The sequence below is a fragment of the Sardina pilchardus genome, chromosome 12, assembly GCF_963854185.1.
Source record: "Sardina pilchardus chromosome 12, fSarPil1.1, whole genome shotgun sequence".
In the NCBI taxonomy this organism is placed as follows: Eukaryota; Metazoa; Chordata; class Actinopteri; order Clupeiformes; family Clupeidae; genus Sardina; species Sardina pilchardus.
Window position 1 is genome coordinate 10,220,223 of NC_085005.1, and position 13,114 is coordinate 10,233,336.

The 13,114-nt window shown below is 47.7% G+C and overlaps 1 protein-coding gene across 4 annotated transcripts in view; it reads right to left on the reverse strand.

Moving 5' to 3' along the window:
- myo6a (myosin VIa) overlaps window positions 1-13,114 on the reverse strand; it is a 76,611-nt gene that overhangs the window by 16,771 nt on the left and 46,726 nt on the right. For all 4 annotated transcript variants that reach the window (XM_062550224.1, XM_062550223.1, XM_062550222.1 and 1 more), the window contains exons 20-27: window positions 12,537-12,630; window positions 10,762-10,892; window positions 10,028-10,105; window positions 8,545-8,674; window positions 7,209-7,299; window positions 6,110-6,260; window positions 1,703-1,911; window positions 36-126 (exon numbers count right to left, since the gene is read on the reverse strand). In XM_062550224.1, the coding sequence (XP_062406208.1) occupies window positions 36-126; window positions 1,703-1,911; window positions 6,110-6,260; window positions 7,209-7,299; window positions 8,545-8,674; window positions 10,028-10,105; window positions 10,762-10,892; window positions 12,537-12,630 (975 nt within the window). The remainder of the gene's footprint in view (window positions 1-35; window positions 127-1,702; window positions 1,912-6,109; window positions 6,261-7,208; window positions 7,300-8,544; window positions 8,675-10,027; window positions 10,106-10,761; window positions 10,893-12,536; window positions 12,631-13,114) is intronic.

Consider the following 13,114-nt stretch of genomic DNA (forward strand, 5'->3'; position numbering starts at 1 on the left):
ATGTTGTGGCCGGTGGAGGACGAGTGCAGTCTTACCTGTAGGGTCTCCTGCAGCCTCTTCTCCTCCTCTTCTCTCTTCTTCCTCTCCTCCTCCTCCGCCTTCCTCTTCACCTCCATCTCCGCTTTCCTGAGAGACGGAAGAAAGATACAAAATGAAAAAAAAGAAAAAAAAAGTATAAAAAAATATTTCTTCCCCTCACTATCTCTCTCTCTCTCTCTCTCTCTCTCTCTCTCTCTCTCTCTCTCTCTCTCTCTCGGAAAGGGAAGTGTCATATGTCGCGCTGATGGGACATCTGCCTCCCCGTCCGGACCGTGGCGGAGGAACAGCCTCGTCCCCTTCGGCCCAGAGGCAAGGTCGGGGCGGACCAAAGCTCACGTCACGTCAGTGCGCCGGGCTCATGCCAAAACAAGCTGACAGACTTGTTTCGCCCTGCGACCAGCGGTGAATAACACTCTCCCTCATGGCCGCCCATCCTGAACAGACACCGGCCCGAGAACTCTGGCTCGCAGCCACGTCGTAATTGAATGTCTCATAATATGCATAGTACTCGTAGCTCTGTGGCAGGCAGGCGAGCGGGCAGGCTGTGTGTGCGAGCGTGGGCGAACGTGGTGGTGGTGGTGGTGGTGGTGGTGGCGGTGGTCCAGGGGGCGTGGGTCAGTGGAGCAGCACGCTCACAGCGGTGCCCTTCGCATGTACCTGCCAGGTGGGCTTTTTTTTGGAGGGACTCTGTAATAGCGACAAGGCCCATAAACTCCGGCCTTTCCTCGAAATGACCCAAACCGAGATGGGAGCAAAATAACGTGGACTGCTAGGTGAAGCCTCTTAGAAAGGATTTTATGACACCCATCAAAAAAATATGGCTGCCAGGCGGGACCAAATATGCCCGAGGCCGTTTGTAGGCATAGTGTCATCTGCATTAACAGATCTCAACTAAGAGGGCACAGTACACAGAAACGGCAAAGTGCTTATTTGACATGACCGTTTCTGCCACAGAGAGCTAGTTCATACACTGTTATTACAGTAATTATTAAAATGATCTCATGAAGGGACAATGCATTTCGTTGGCACACTAAGAATTCAACTATGCAGAGAAAAAGCAAAGTGAATTTGCAGACGGTGCTCCTTAAACTCAAGTGAAAGGCTTTTTGAGTATGTAAACAGTAAAAAGTGCCATGAAAGTATTTTTTTGCCGAGAGCTTGATAAATGCACTGCCATTAAGGTGAATGGATTAAAATAATTTCTGGGCACACTGAGAATCTTATGATATAGACTACATAAAGCAGAGCCTCGGCAATCTCTAGGCCATGATTAAATTCCTAGGCACTTTTGCTGATTAACACATAAACTTTCCATGTGTAATTTCCCTGGGTAAGAATATGTATGTAGTGAACCATTCAACTTGCATTTTAAATCTGTGCATATTTTTTCACATATACAGAGGAGAGACATTAAACTCCTAGTGCTATAGGCAGGGGAGTGTCCCACAGTGGACAGTCAACAACCGAGCCTATATACCATCAAGCTACCTTTGTGGGCAAAAAAACATTACCAGAAGCACAGCCGTCTAAATAATTTCCCTGAGGTAAGCGGGCACAATCAAGCTACCTTCGTGGGCAAAGCATTGGGTCTAGAGCATTTCCCTCAAGCGGGGCACAATCGAGAGGACCTTGGCGCTGGCCGGGCAGCCAATCAGGGACTCACAGTCTGCGATCTTCCTCCTCCTGCTTGCGCCGCTGCTCCTCCTCCTCCCTCCTCTTGCGCTCGCGCTCCATCTCCTCCTGGATGCGCAGGAGGCGCTCGCGCTCCTCCTCCTCCTGCTTCTTCTTCTGCATGGCGCTGAGCAGCTGCTGCGAGCGCGTCACCAGCGCCTGGTGCTCGTGGTCGATCTCGATGCGCGTCATCACCGTGGTCTGCGCGCACACACACACACGCACACACAGAAAAAAAGATTTCAGTACACTGACATCACTCCCTGAACACACACACAGACACACACACACACATGAAACAAACATTCACCTCATGTGTTCCATAGAAAGCTGAAGACTCTCAATAGAAGCTTGTTGTACCTAGTCATAGAAGCATGAATCTTCAGCAAGGAAATATAATGACATTCTTTGTTGGCCAAATTGTGTGTACAGTACTTCCACTCTGTGTGGGTCCAGAGGGTTGCTGTCCGATGTAAACTAGTTAACACTTCCTCTATGGCTACAGCATTATCCCAAGTCCTGAGAAGCATGTTGATAACCCGGGGTGTTCAGTAACATCAAACTGAGCAATATGCGGAGAGGCGCAACACTCTGCCTGAACTCTGAGCTTAACTCAACAACATCAGGAAGATTGCTCCATGCATCACTGAGGGAATATGCTCTCAAGACACTAAATACAATCATTTTCTGAATGCCACATTTTCAAACTGACTTGTAGCGCAGTTAAGACGAACGCTTCATTTAGCACTTGGTGCTCACAGGAAAAGAAATCCCATGAACCCAAAATCCATGTGGCATGACTGACAGAAATGCAGGTGGTATGATAGACAGAACTGCCCATCAAGGCAAATGATTGTAGTGCATATTGCACCATTGTGGCTGACAGTGTGATACTAAATCTACGAATGGGCCTTACAATGCCTAAAATGGTCATGGAAATCCATGAAAGTATGTGTTCATTACGTCAACTGTGCTATAATGGTGACAGATATAGTTTTGCTCTTCTCTTCAACTCTAGAACCTAAACGCCATTATTCTACTTCATGTAGTATCGTATAGAGAGAAATCTTTTTTTTTAGACCCATCAGATGGTCCACTCAGTACGGTGGAGTTGAAATAGGGTCATGTACTTTCGGCTACCTAATTTCCATGTTAGAACGATCTTCGCTCTGATGCCTGTTTCCCAGAGACAAAAAAAAGAGGGTGCATGAGATATGAAGGAGAAGGAGAGGTTGGTTTATGTGTAGTGCCGTCGACTGGATTCCACCGTGCCTCTCTCCTAGGGCTGTCCTGACCCAGAGCAGATCAGTTAAACGAGCGAGACTCTCATCCTCTCATTCTCTCTGCGCTTCTCCGCTCATTTCCGCTGCCAGCCCTGGAGCCCATCATCTCAGTAATATGTTTTATCTCTCGTTCTCACGCTGTCAATCACTTCCTCTCCGCAGCTTTCATTCTCTTGGTCAAAGACTTTGCTTTGTAAAAAAAAAAAAATGTTTTAGCTACCTTTGTGTGCAGCCCTTTGTTATAGCTATGAATATTAAGCAACATGTTGCACCGGTACAACAACCTTTCCATGTAATTTATCTTTTTGCTTTTGAGCAGGACAGTTCATCATGTTGTATCAGGTGTTTGCCGTCAGGATTAACACAATAGGAAACAAAGGACAATGAGGGGGATGGGGAATTGTTCTGACACCTTCAAAAACTTCAAAAATAATTTTGCCAGAGGTTATTCATATAGACAATACTTCATACACTTTCCCCCATTTTTTCCAAGTACATTAGCTCAGTGGCTCTGCAGTTTTTTAAACCAAACTGTCCATACTGGTACTGGAAGCGTTGTACAAAGGCAAGGTTCAATTTACAGTATAATTTATAATGCACACCCTAATTTACTCATTTACAGTATATAATTTCCGCCTTAAACCACAGGAAATTGTGTTTTGCGATTTCGCTAATCACATTCTACCTCCCTCTTTTCCATTGTTGTCTCTTTCCACCGTGATGGTCAATAGAGGAGCCTGCACATTTTGATAGATTGTACTACAGGTGCAGCTATTTCACCAAAAAAAACAACTTAAGGCTTTTTTCTTTGTTTTGACAAAAAAAGTCAGGCCAGGGTACATTTTTGAATTGAAAAAGCAGTTGAGGCAAGAGACTGCAATAAAAGACACATGCAGACCATAAAATGTCCATATTTTATCCTTAAATGAATATGGCGATACGGTTTAAATCTCAAGTCATATAGGTCATTGTGCTCAAGGTTTCTTCACTACTAGTCTCCATCATCTAATTACTCAGCTTGTAACTGATCAGTTCTTAAAGCACTTGATGTAGAACGGGGTTTTTTCTTTCAGAGAAGTTGAAGCTTTTTCAACTTCAGAAAGACGCTCTGAGCTCCAGAAAAAACAAAGATGACAGCGTCGTATTTTTAAGTAAAGCTGAGGACTTTTCTGAAAGCATGGTCTACTGCGTAGGATTTTTATGTAGAACAGATGCTCGCAGCTTCAAAAAAGAAGGCAAGTCTGAGCGTAGGAGGAGAAAGAGACAAGTGCAACACTGCTTGCTCCATGGGGCATCTTATCTGATAATGAACTGACGTTTCGGTCAGTCAGACCTTCATCAATGGACAATAAGGGCAATAATGTTCTGTTTAAAACGAGATTGTGGTGACTGTAACCACCTTTATTACACATTCAAACCCTAGACCGGGGTAAATGTAATAACTTGCCCTTGGTGTGAGTGAGTGTGTCTGTGTGCGTTTGTGTGTGTGTGTGTGTGTGTGTGTGTGTGTGTGTGTGTTAATCCTTGTTAGTTTTTCTCCAACTGCTTGATCTCCTTGTATTCCCCATCTCTCTTTCTCTCCATAAGGTGTGAGGAGTCTCATTGGCAGTAACCTGATTTCACCATGAAGTGCTATAAACATGGCATCATCAATGGGTAACAGGTGTTGATTACTATGCACTGGCATCTGCTGTCACCAGGGAAACCATTCTGTGTGTTTACACTATATACAGAGAAATTAAACAACATATGAACGCACAACCTTACATGCTATGGATGCTCTAAAAGCACCATTCTAGTTATGTGTGCATAGCTACACCGCAAAACATTTCATTAAATGGAAAGTTAATTGCACAAAATCAATCAGCATGTCCGTAAAACGTACTACATGTATTGCCATAGTCGTATGCTGAAACAGCTCCTTGGCCCTTGTGAATATTGAAAAAAATACATAGTTTGTTGGAAGTGCTTTGTGTGTGACTTTGTCATCTTTGTGTGTGACTTTGTCATCTAATCCACATTTCACTGACAAAACTGCAATCCCAAAACACCACCAGAGCCATTAATCAAGCACCTTACGGTATTGTCTACTCTTAAAATGTTCAAAATGCACTTTAGACGAGCCTGCCACAAATTGCATATTTCCTGTGGCTCTGCATATGCAGTCTTTCATCAAGTTCTAGACTTAATCCCCGGAATGTCATTCAGAACACAGATGCTATCGCTAAACGCCCAGGCTGAGGTGTGATAGACCAGCAGTATGCTTCTTGGCAAACTCACTCATCCTCAAGAGAGAGAGAGAGAGAGAGAGAGAGAGAGAGAGAGCACTGAGTGTGTGTTGTGGGTAGACCGTAAAACTGTGAGTCATCCGGTCCCAGTACGAGAGACAAAAGGAAGGCGTGGAGCACGGCAGATGAAGGATACAGGGCATGTTTGTGTATGTAAGAGCAGGCAGGGGACGTTATAAACAAACAAGATTTCATCTCCCGGACTCCGCTAGGGAGAGGAGCGAGGCAACAGGCCTCTGATGAGGCTACGGCTACCGCCAGCAGCAAGATGAGAGCGATGGAGTGACAGCAGAGACAGAGAGACAGAGACAGAGCGAGAGAGAGAAATAAATAGAGAGAGAAATAAATAAATAAAAACAAAGAAAGAAAGAGAGAGAGAGAGAGAGAGAGCTCACAAGCGAGCATCCACTGACGGTGAATATCTCTTCAGTTAGTTAGGCCCCTCATCCCTGAACTTCACTTAAGGCAAAGACCTCTCATAATTATTACCACTCCATCTGGGAGCCATGAAGTAAAAACTACAAAGTTGTTGTGTGTGTGTGTGTGTGTGTGTGTGGGTGTGAATGAGAGACAGAGGGTGCCTCTCATTTGGTCTTTTATACACCCTCCCTTCCTTCCTCGATCCTCGTCCTCACTGATCTAGATAAAGAATGATGGGGCGGCAACAATGAGATAGTCTATCCAGTGTTAGTTATAGATCAGTGGGAACGCCCCTCGAGGATCGAGCCTCGAGGATCGAGGAGAAATGCTGAGAGGCACCCAGAGATAGAGAGCCAGTATGCACACACGCATGCTTGCGCACAGGCACACACTCCTGCCAACACACACCTTGATCTTGATCATGAGGGCGTCGATGGAGGCGTCCAGGTCCTTGATCTGTTTGAGCATCTCCTGCTGTCCCTCCTTCAGACCGGCCACCACCTCGTTAAACTTGTCCATCCTCGTCTTCAGATTACGCACCTTAACCAGCCCATCGATCCTACACACACACACACACACACACACACACACACACATATATGTTAGTCACATATTCAGTTTCAACAAAAGCCTGGGTGCACGGGCTACAGTAATGGCCAAACTTTCCCTTCTCCACAGTAGGAAAGGTCTCGCTGAAGTTGCAGTCAAGTCCAGTGCAGCTGCTAAATGCTGCAGCAGGAGCTGCTCTCCCCACATCCAGCCCAGTCCACAACCCCCACATGGGCTTCCAAGCCCAGACACCAACCCTCCTGATACACCTAACCCATCCAGCACGCCTGGTTGCCAGCACTGACAGAAATCCCCCCCCCCTACCCCCTCCCCCAGTCCGCTTGCAGCCCTGGCCTGTTCTTGAGCTGTCCGTCAGCTGGAGCCCTGAGGAGAGCGGCTGAGAGGGTAATAACGCCGAAGCTGCGACCGGGCCGCCCCGGCACGCCTCCCCTGCAGTAATGAAGAGAGAGGAGCGAGCGCCGCAGAGCCACGCAGAACAGAGCAGCGCAGCGCAGGGGGGGGCACTGAGCCGTGAAAGCACCGTCTAATGAGGAAGAGAGGGAGGATATGAGAGAGGAGGACATTAGGCAGGAGGAGAAGGAGAGGAGAGAGGAGGAGAGGAGAGTGGGCTAGGAAAAATGACAGCAGTCAGGGGAGAAGAGATGAAGAGAGAGGGGAAAGGGGGGAGGAGGACAGTAGGTAGGAGGAGAGGGGAGGAGGAGAGAGGAGAGGAGGAGAGGAGAGGAGAGGAGCGAGGAGAGAGGAGAGCGGGCCAGGAAAAATGACAGCACTCAGGGGAGAAGAGATGAAGAGAGAGGGAAAAAGGGGGTAGAGGAGGTGAGTAGGAATGGGAGGAAGAAGAAAGAAAGGGAGAGAGGAAGAGAAGTAAAGAGGGAGAAAAGAAGACAGGAGAGGAGAGGAGAGGAGGGGAGGGGAGAGGAGAGGAGAGTAGACCCACCTGGGCTTGTGCTTCTTCTTACAGAGCCACATGCGCACCGTCTTCTGCATCATGATGCAAGCACTGGCGCGGTAGAGAATCTTGTACTTGACTGTAAACATGAAGAAAGATGGAAAAACACAGTGAGAAAACAAACTCAAGATGGATTGAAGGGGGGGGGGGGGGGGTGGATTAAGCTCATCAATCATAGAGTTTGTTTTTTTAAAAAAAAGTCTGAACAGAATGAAATATGAAACTACTAAGCCTTCACACAAACTTTTAAAAGAGTGGCATCAGAGTGATGTGTGCTTGTGTTGAAGTAATGTGCTAATCTCCGAGGACAGACTGAAAAGCTCTTTAGTCCATATGACAACAGAGATTCCTCAAGGTTTTCTCAGAGATTTCCCCATGGCTGTAGTCCTGCAGTATAGTTTCTCTCTTTCCCTCGGCATGGAGGCATGGCCGAATTCAGACGCCACAATTAAAACTCGACTGGGAGGAACAGTTCAGTGAAGATCAGTTTGCTAATTTCGTTCCAAATGAAAAAGGAAGGAAAATGTCATTTAAAAATGAACCAAATTAAATACATGTAAACAAATGTATCTTTTTAATTAAACTAGTGTGACTACAAACCCCCCAAGGCTAGTGTGACTACATTCCCCCCCTCCCCCTCAAGAGCCTTGAGCCAAATAAAAAGCTCTGAAAATAAGACCGCACACATCATCCGACAGAGTTGAGGACGGGCCGTTCAGATCAAGAGGTGAAGATCCACGTCAGTGTTTCGTGTCAACTGAGTTGGTTAATTAGCGCAAATCCCCAGCAGTCGTGGGTGATATTGGCAGCCTGGAGGCATGGCCTGAACAGAGCAGGTTAACCTTGCCCACTTGACTGAACACGGAGAGGGGAAGAAGAATACATAGACTCCTATGAAGCTTGGGAGTAATAGCTACAACACTTGCTAGCTTAAAACACTGGGGATTTAGGAAGTTAGGATCACACACATCAAGATTTTTTTTGACATACTATGCAGTCATGACTGTTATGAGTATAAAACTTCATTGGGGACTAATGGCGGCATTGACCATCTGCTGTTTCATTCCCTACAGCTAGAGTATTTACATAATTCATTAACCCTGCTTTGGAATAACGTTAAGCCGTGTTCCTGACTAAGCAGCCTCCAGCGGTTTCGCTTATTGCCCTAATCGAATAGCGGGCTAATCAGGCTCTTCAGGAGCACCTGCTTATGATGGCTTTGAGTGTTTGATTAGGCTTGCAAATCAATCGGGCACGAGGGCGCCAGGGCTCCGGTAGCCCCTGCTAGGGGTGCAGTGGCGTCCACGGCGGAGAGCATACGCACGTTTGATGACGGACAGCGAGCACCACTGGACCTTCTTCCAGCGGCTGCAGATGAGCCACTTGTTGACCTGCTTCACCAGCTCCGCCAGGTGGTCCGGGTCGGACTTCATGATCTGATCGAACTCCGCAAACTGGGGAAAAAGGTGGGGTGGGGGGGGGGGGGGTGAAAAGGGGGGGAGAGAAGGAATAAATCAAAAAGACCGAGCTGATAATGGACACTGGCGAAATAAATCAGCCGCTCGCCGCACGTCACACAGATTGCACATCTCCCTGAGTCTGTGTTAATTGATGACTTGCACTCAAGTAACGTCCTTGTGGTAAAAGTCCCAGGAGGGGACGACTTGATGAATGGATAGAGAGAGAGAGGAAGAGAGAAAGAAAGAGAGAGAGAGAGATAAAGATAGATGGGAAGAAAGAAAAGAGAAGTGAGCACAGAAAAAGAAATGAGGAGGAATATTGGGAGGGCAAGACAAAGTAAGAGTAAAACACAGTAATAGAAAAGTGAGATGAAAGAAAGACAGAACAGGAGGTGGAAACGGAGAAACAAAGATAGATAGAAGGCATGAGGACAGAAAAAAAGGAGTGGAAAGACAGAACAGGAGGTTGAAATGGAGAGACACTGAATACAATTACAAGGAGAGGTGGAGGAGCCAATGTAAACTGGGCAGGGAATAACATATTTCAACATTTCTCATTAGCACATCCCAAATTATAACCAGGGCTGGCACCAGACCGAGTCGGCACATGAGAGAAGGACAGAAAGTACTCGCTCACGTCATTCTCTTTCTCACACGCACGCACACACACAGACGTGCTCTCTCACACTCTATTTCTCACACACGCACACAGCCACACATACGCACACAGAGACACAGACACACAGACACACAGACACACAGACACACACAGCAGTGAGTGTGTGATTGAGCCGACATCAGATAAATATGTCTCAAGCTGGCTCGGAATGGCACCTCGGCGAGGAAAGATTAAACTCATTTTCCACCAGAGACAAAAAAAGACAAAAAAAATACAAGAAACAAAACAAAACAATGTGCACCCCCATCCTCTCCCCTCCTCTCATCTCATCTCCTCTGTATCCCTTCATCAGAGCTGGTGGACCGAATGCCCTCCGAGACACCCCCCCACCCCCCCTCTCTCCAGAGCATCGTCTCCTCCCAGCCCCTGAATATGGCACAGGCGCTCATCCATCTCCCGGCCTCCTCTGCACAGGTTTTTAACACAGATAAATGATTCATTTAGCTTCGAATCAAACGGCCATCTGTTTGCAGTGACCTCGGCGTTCCAGCTTCAGTGCCACTCCACGGAGAAGGCCAGGAGCTCGGGAAGCGCCGATGCCGGCTTTTGATAAATATGAGGTCTGCCATTTGAAAGAGGGGTGTCGGTGGGGTGACAGATGGAAAAGAAAGAAAAAACCCAGCAGGGGGCGAGGAGGGTTTTCGGGGGGGATTTGGGGGTTTACTCACCTTTCCAGGTCGGAAGAAAACTTTGGTCAGCCCAAACTTGTAGTCCTTCTCGTTAAGACCGAGGGCTTTGAACAGAGCCTGAGAGAGAGAGATAGATAGAGATGGATAGATAGAGAGAGAGCACAAGAGAGAGGGAGAGAGAAAGAGAGCACAATTTATGGATGGATGGATGCTTTAGTTCAGTTTACCATTCTTGTACATATTTCTCACCGCACATAAAAGAGCGATCAGTTGAAAGAATGTGAATAATGGACCCAAAGAGCTGTGGGCTCGACAGCAGCCAGCCCGGCTGGCAGGAGGCCACCAACGCAAAGATCAATGGACTGAATCACGGGCACAAGAGAGAGAGAGAGAGAGAGAGAGAGAGAGAGAGAGAGAGAGAGAGAGAGAGAGAGAGAGAGAGAGAGAGAGAGAGAGAGAGAGAGAGAGAGAGAGAGAGAGAGAGAGAGGGAGGCTGCTCACAGAATTGCACTTGCAAAACTGGGGATAAAAGTGTCTGTTTTTTTTTCTTTTCTGTCATCCTTCCTGCGAGTGAGAATGGAAATGCACACGCCGTTAAAGGCCAAATGGCTTTGCGCCTAAATACATACATTACTCTTCCTCCTTCCCTTCTCCTTCCTCCTTTCCACTCACGATCCCTTCGTTTCCTCCCTAGGACTAGGATGTCTAATGATGTCAGAAGTGTCCTTATGTGGTTTCCTTGAGGGGAAGTAGGCCACGCCTTAGATACTGACCTTGCAGAAGAGTCGCGGGTCGAGGCGTGTCAGCTTGGCGGGCATGTACTGCTTGTACATGTTGTAGAGCTCGTGGAAGGGGGCGCGGGAGGGGAAGCCGCCCTGCATCAGGTCCAGCACGGACACCATCCCTGCGGAGGTCAGACGGAACGGAATAGTCAGGATAGGACACACACCAGGGGTGCCTCTCGTCCTCCCTTCCTTCCTTCCTCGGTCCTCGTCCTCACTGATCTACATAAAGAATGGTGGGGCGGCAACAACGGGATAGGCTATCCGGTGTTAGTTATAGATCAGCGGGAACGAGGGTGGAGGACCGAGCATCGGGAGTCGAGGAGAGATGTTGAGAGGCGCACCAGGAGGCCAGTATCAGTTTGGAGAGGACTTCCTGAGTCTGGGCTCTTTAGGTGAAATGGATGCTTGGGTGACGCAGAAGAGAAAAAGTGATTTTTTTCCTTCTGGGTCTTGACTTTAGCTTGCCAAAAGGAGAGGGGAAAATTGGTTTCTGCCTGCATGCTTGCTGATGATACTTCTGCTTGATACTTTAATGAAATCCCTTCTGCACAGTCAGCCGTGTTTGCTTGGGATTACCGCTATTGGAAATGGTGCTTTGAAATTGCCAAAAGCACCAAATAATCACTTGGGGACTTCTAAACTCTCATTCAGCCAACAACTAAAGAACAGTAATGAACAATAGTACCTGCACAACTAGCCTATAAACAGCAACAACTATATGACAGATGAATGGAAACGTTTGGCTTGGAATTGAAAGATTAGACTCGTACTTCAACTCTCTGAAAAGTAAAATAATCTCAGAGGGAAGAAAATGCCACACTGGCAAAACTGTACCCACGTTTATAGACAGCCTATTTTACCTGCCCCCAAGGTTACAGAGGGAAGGTGTTAACTGTAGCCAAGGTTACGGAGGCGCTGCGTGTCAAATGTAATATGCAAATCACACGTAAGAATGAGGGATGAGTCGTCGGCTCCTTTTATGGGCCCGTGGGGGAGGAAGTGGGGACGACACGGTGTGATTTAGCACTCCGCCCCTCCTGAGCATCCCTGGCGGCCCACTCCCTGTCTGCTCCAGTTAGGGCCGAGGAGGAAGGGCAGAGAGAGGGCCTGCTGACTCTACAGGGAACAGGAGAGGAGAGGAGAGGAGAGGCTGGGTGGCCTGACACAGTGACAGAGAGAAAGAGAGGGAGGGAGAGAGGAAAGAGAGAAGGAGGGAGAGAGAGAAGGAGAGGGAAGAGAGGGAGAGAAAGAGAGAGAGGGAAGAGAGGGAGAGAGAGGGAGAGAGAGAGGGAGGGAGAGAGAGAAGGAGAGAGGGAGAGAAAGAGATAGAGGGAAGAGAGGGAGAGAGAAGGGGACGGAGAGAAAGAGAGAGAGGGAAAAGAGGGAGAGAAAGAGAGGGAGGGAGGGAAATAGTGAGAGGTAAGAGAGGAAGAGAGATAGAGGGAGGACAGGCATAGCTAGAAGGTGACAAAAGAGAAACTAAAAGAAGCACAGAAGACAAAAAAGGTGGAGAAAGTAGAATGAGAGCGGCTGTCTGCGTGACGCGTGCGTGAGTGAGCGAACGAGAGTGCAAAAGTGAGAGTGGGAATAGAAGACAAAGGAGGGACCTAGATAAAGTAGTGGGGGGGGGACACCACCAGCGCCTGGGGCACACGCCACCACACCGCACTGCACTCATCCAACCGGGCCAGTGGGGTCCGGCACTCTGGGTGTAGAGGAGAGGAGAGGGGACTACGGAGGTTAAGACGACAGCCGTTACCCACCTGAGCACTGCAGCTGGGACAGGATCTGGGCACCTTCGAACTGGTGGCTCACCATCTTCAGGTTGGGCTTGACACAGCGGATAAAGCTGGAACCCTGTGGAGAGGCAAGTGAGAGTGTGTGTGTGAGTGTATTTATGAGAGTGTGTGTATGTGCTAGCTCTTTCAAGAGTTCTTCCTCTCCTCCTGATCCCTCGAACAAACTGGACAAAGTTAACTTGCACAAAGCACACACTTCTTCTCTACCTCCCATGACCACCTCCTTTGGCCTAATTTATCTCTGCGCGGTCACCCTCTGGTTTTGTGTGGTCAGCAAAGGTCGCATTCATTGTTATACTAAGAGCACTGTACTGCTCCTTTAGAGTTATCCCACTTTGTACTGTAAGTCGCTTTGGCCAAACGTCAGCTAAATGAACTGAATAAATGTTTGGCCATTGTGCAGATGAAACACTAAACTCCATGTTCCCAATTGTGCTATGACTCCTATTGATCTTTACTGTGTCTCTCGGCATGTGGGGAGGAGAGAATAACTAATAACTTTGTCTACACACGCCTCTGGGAACCTGATAGTGGGGGGTGGT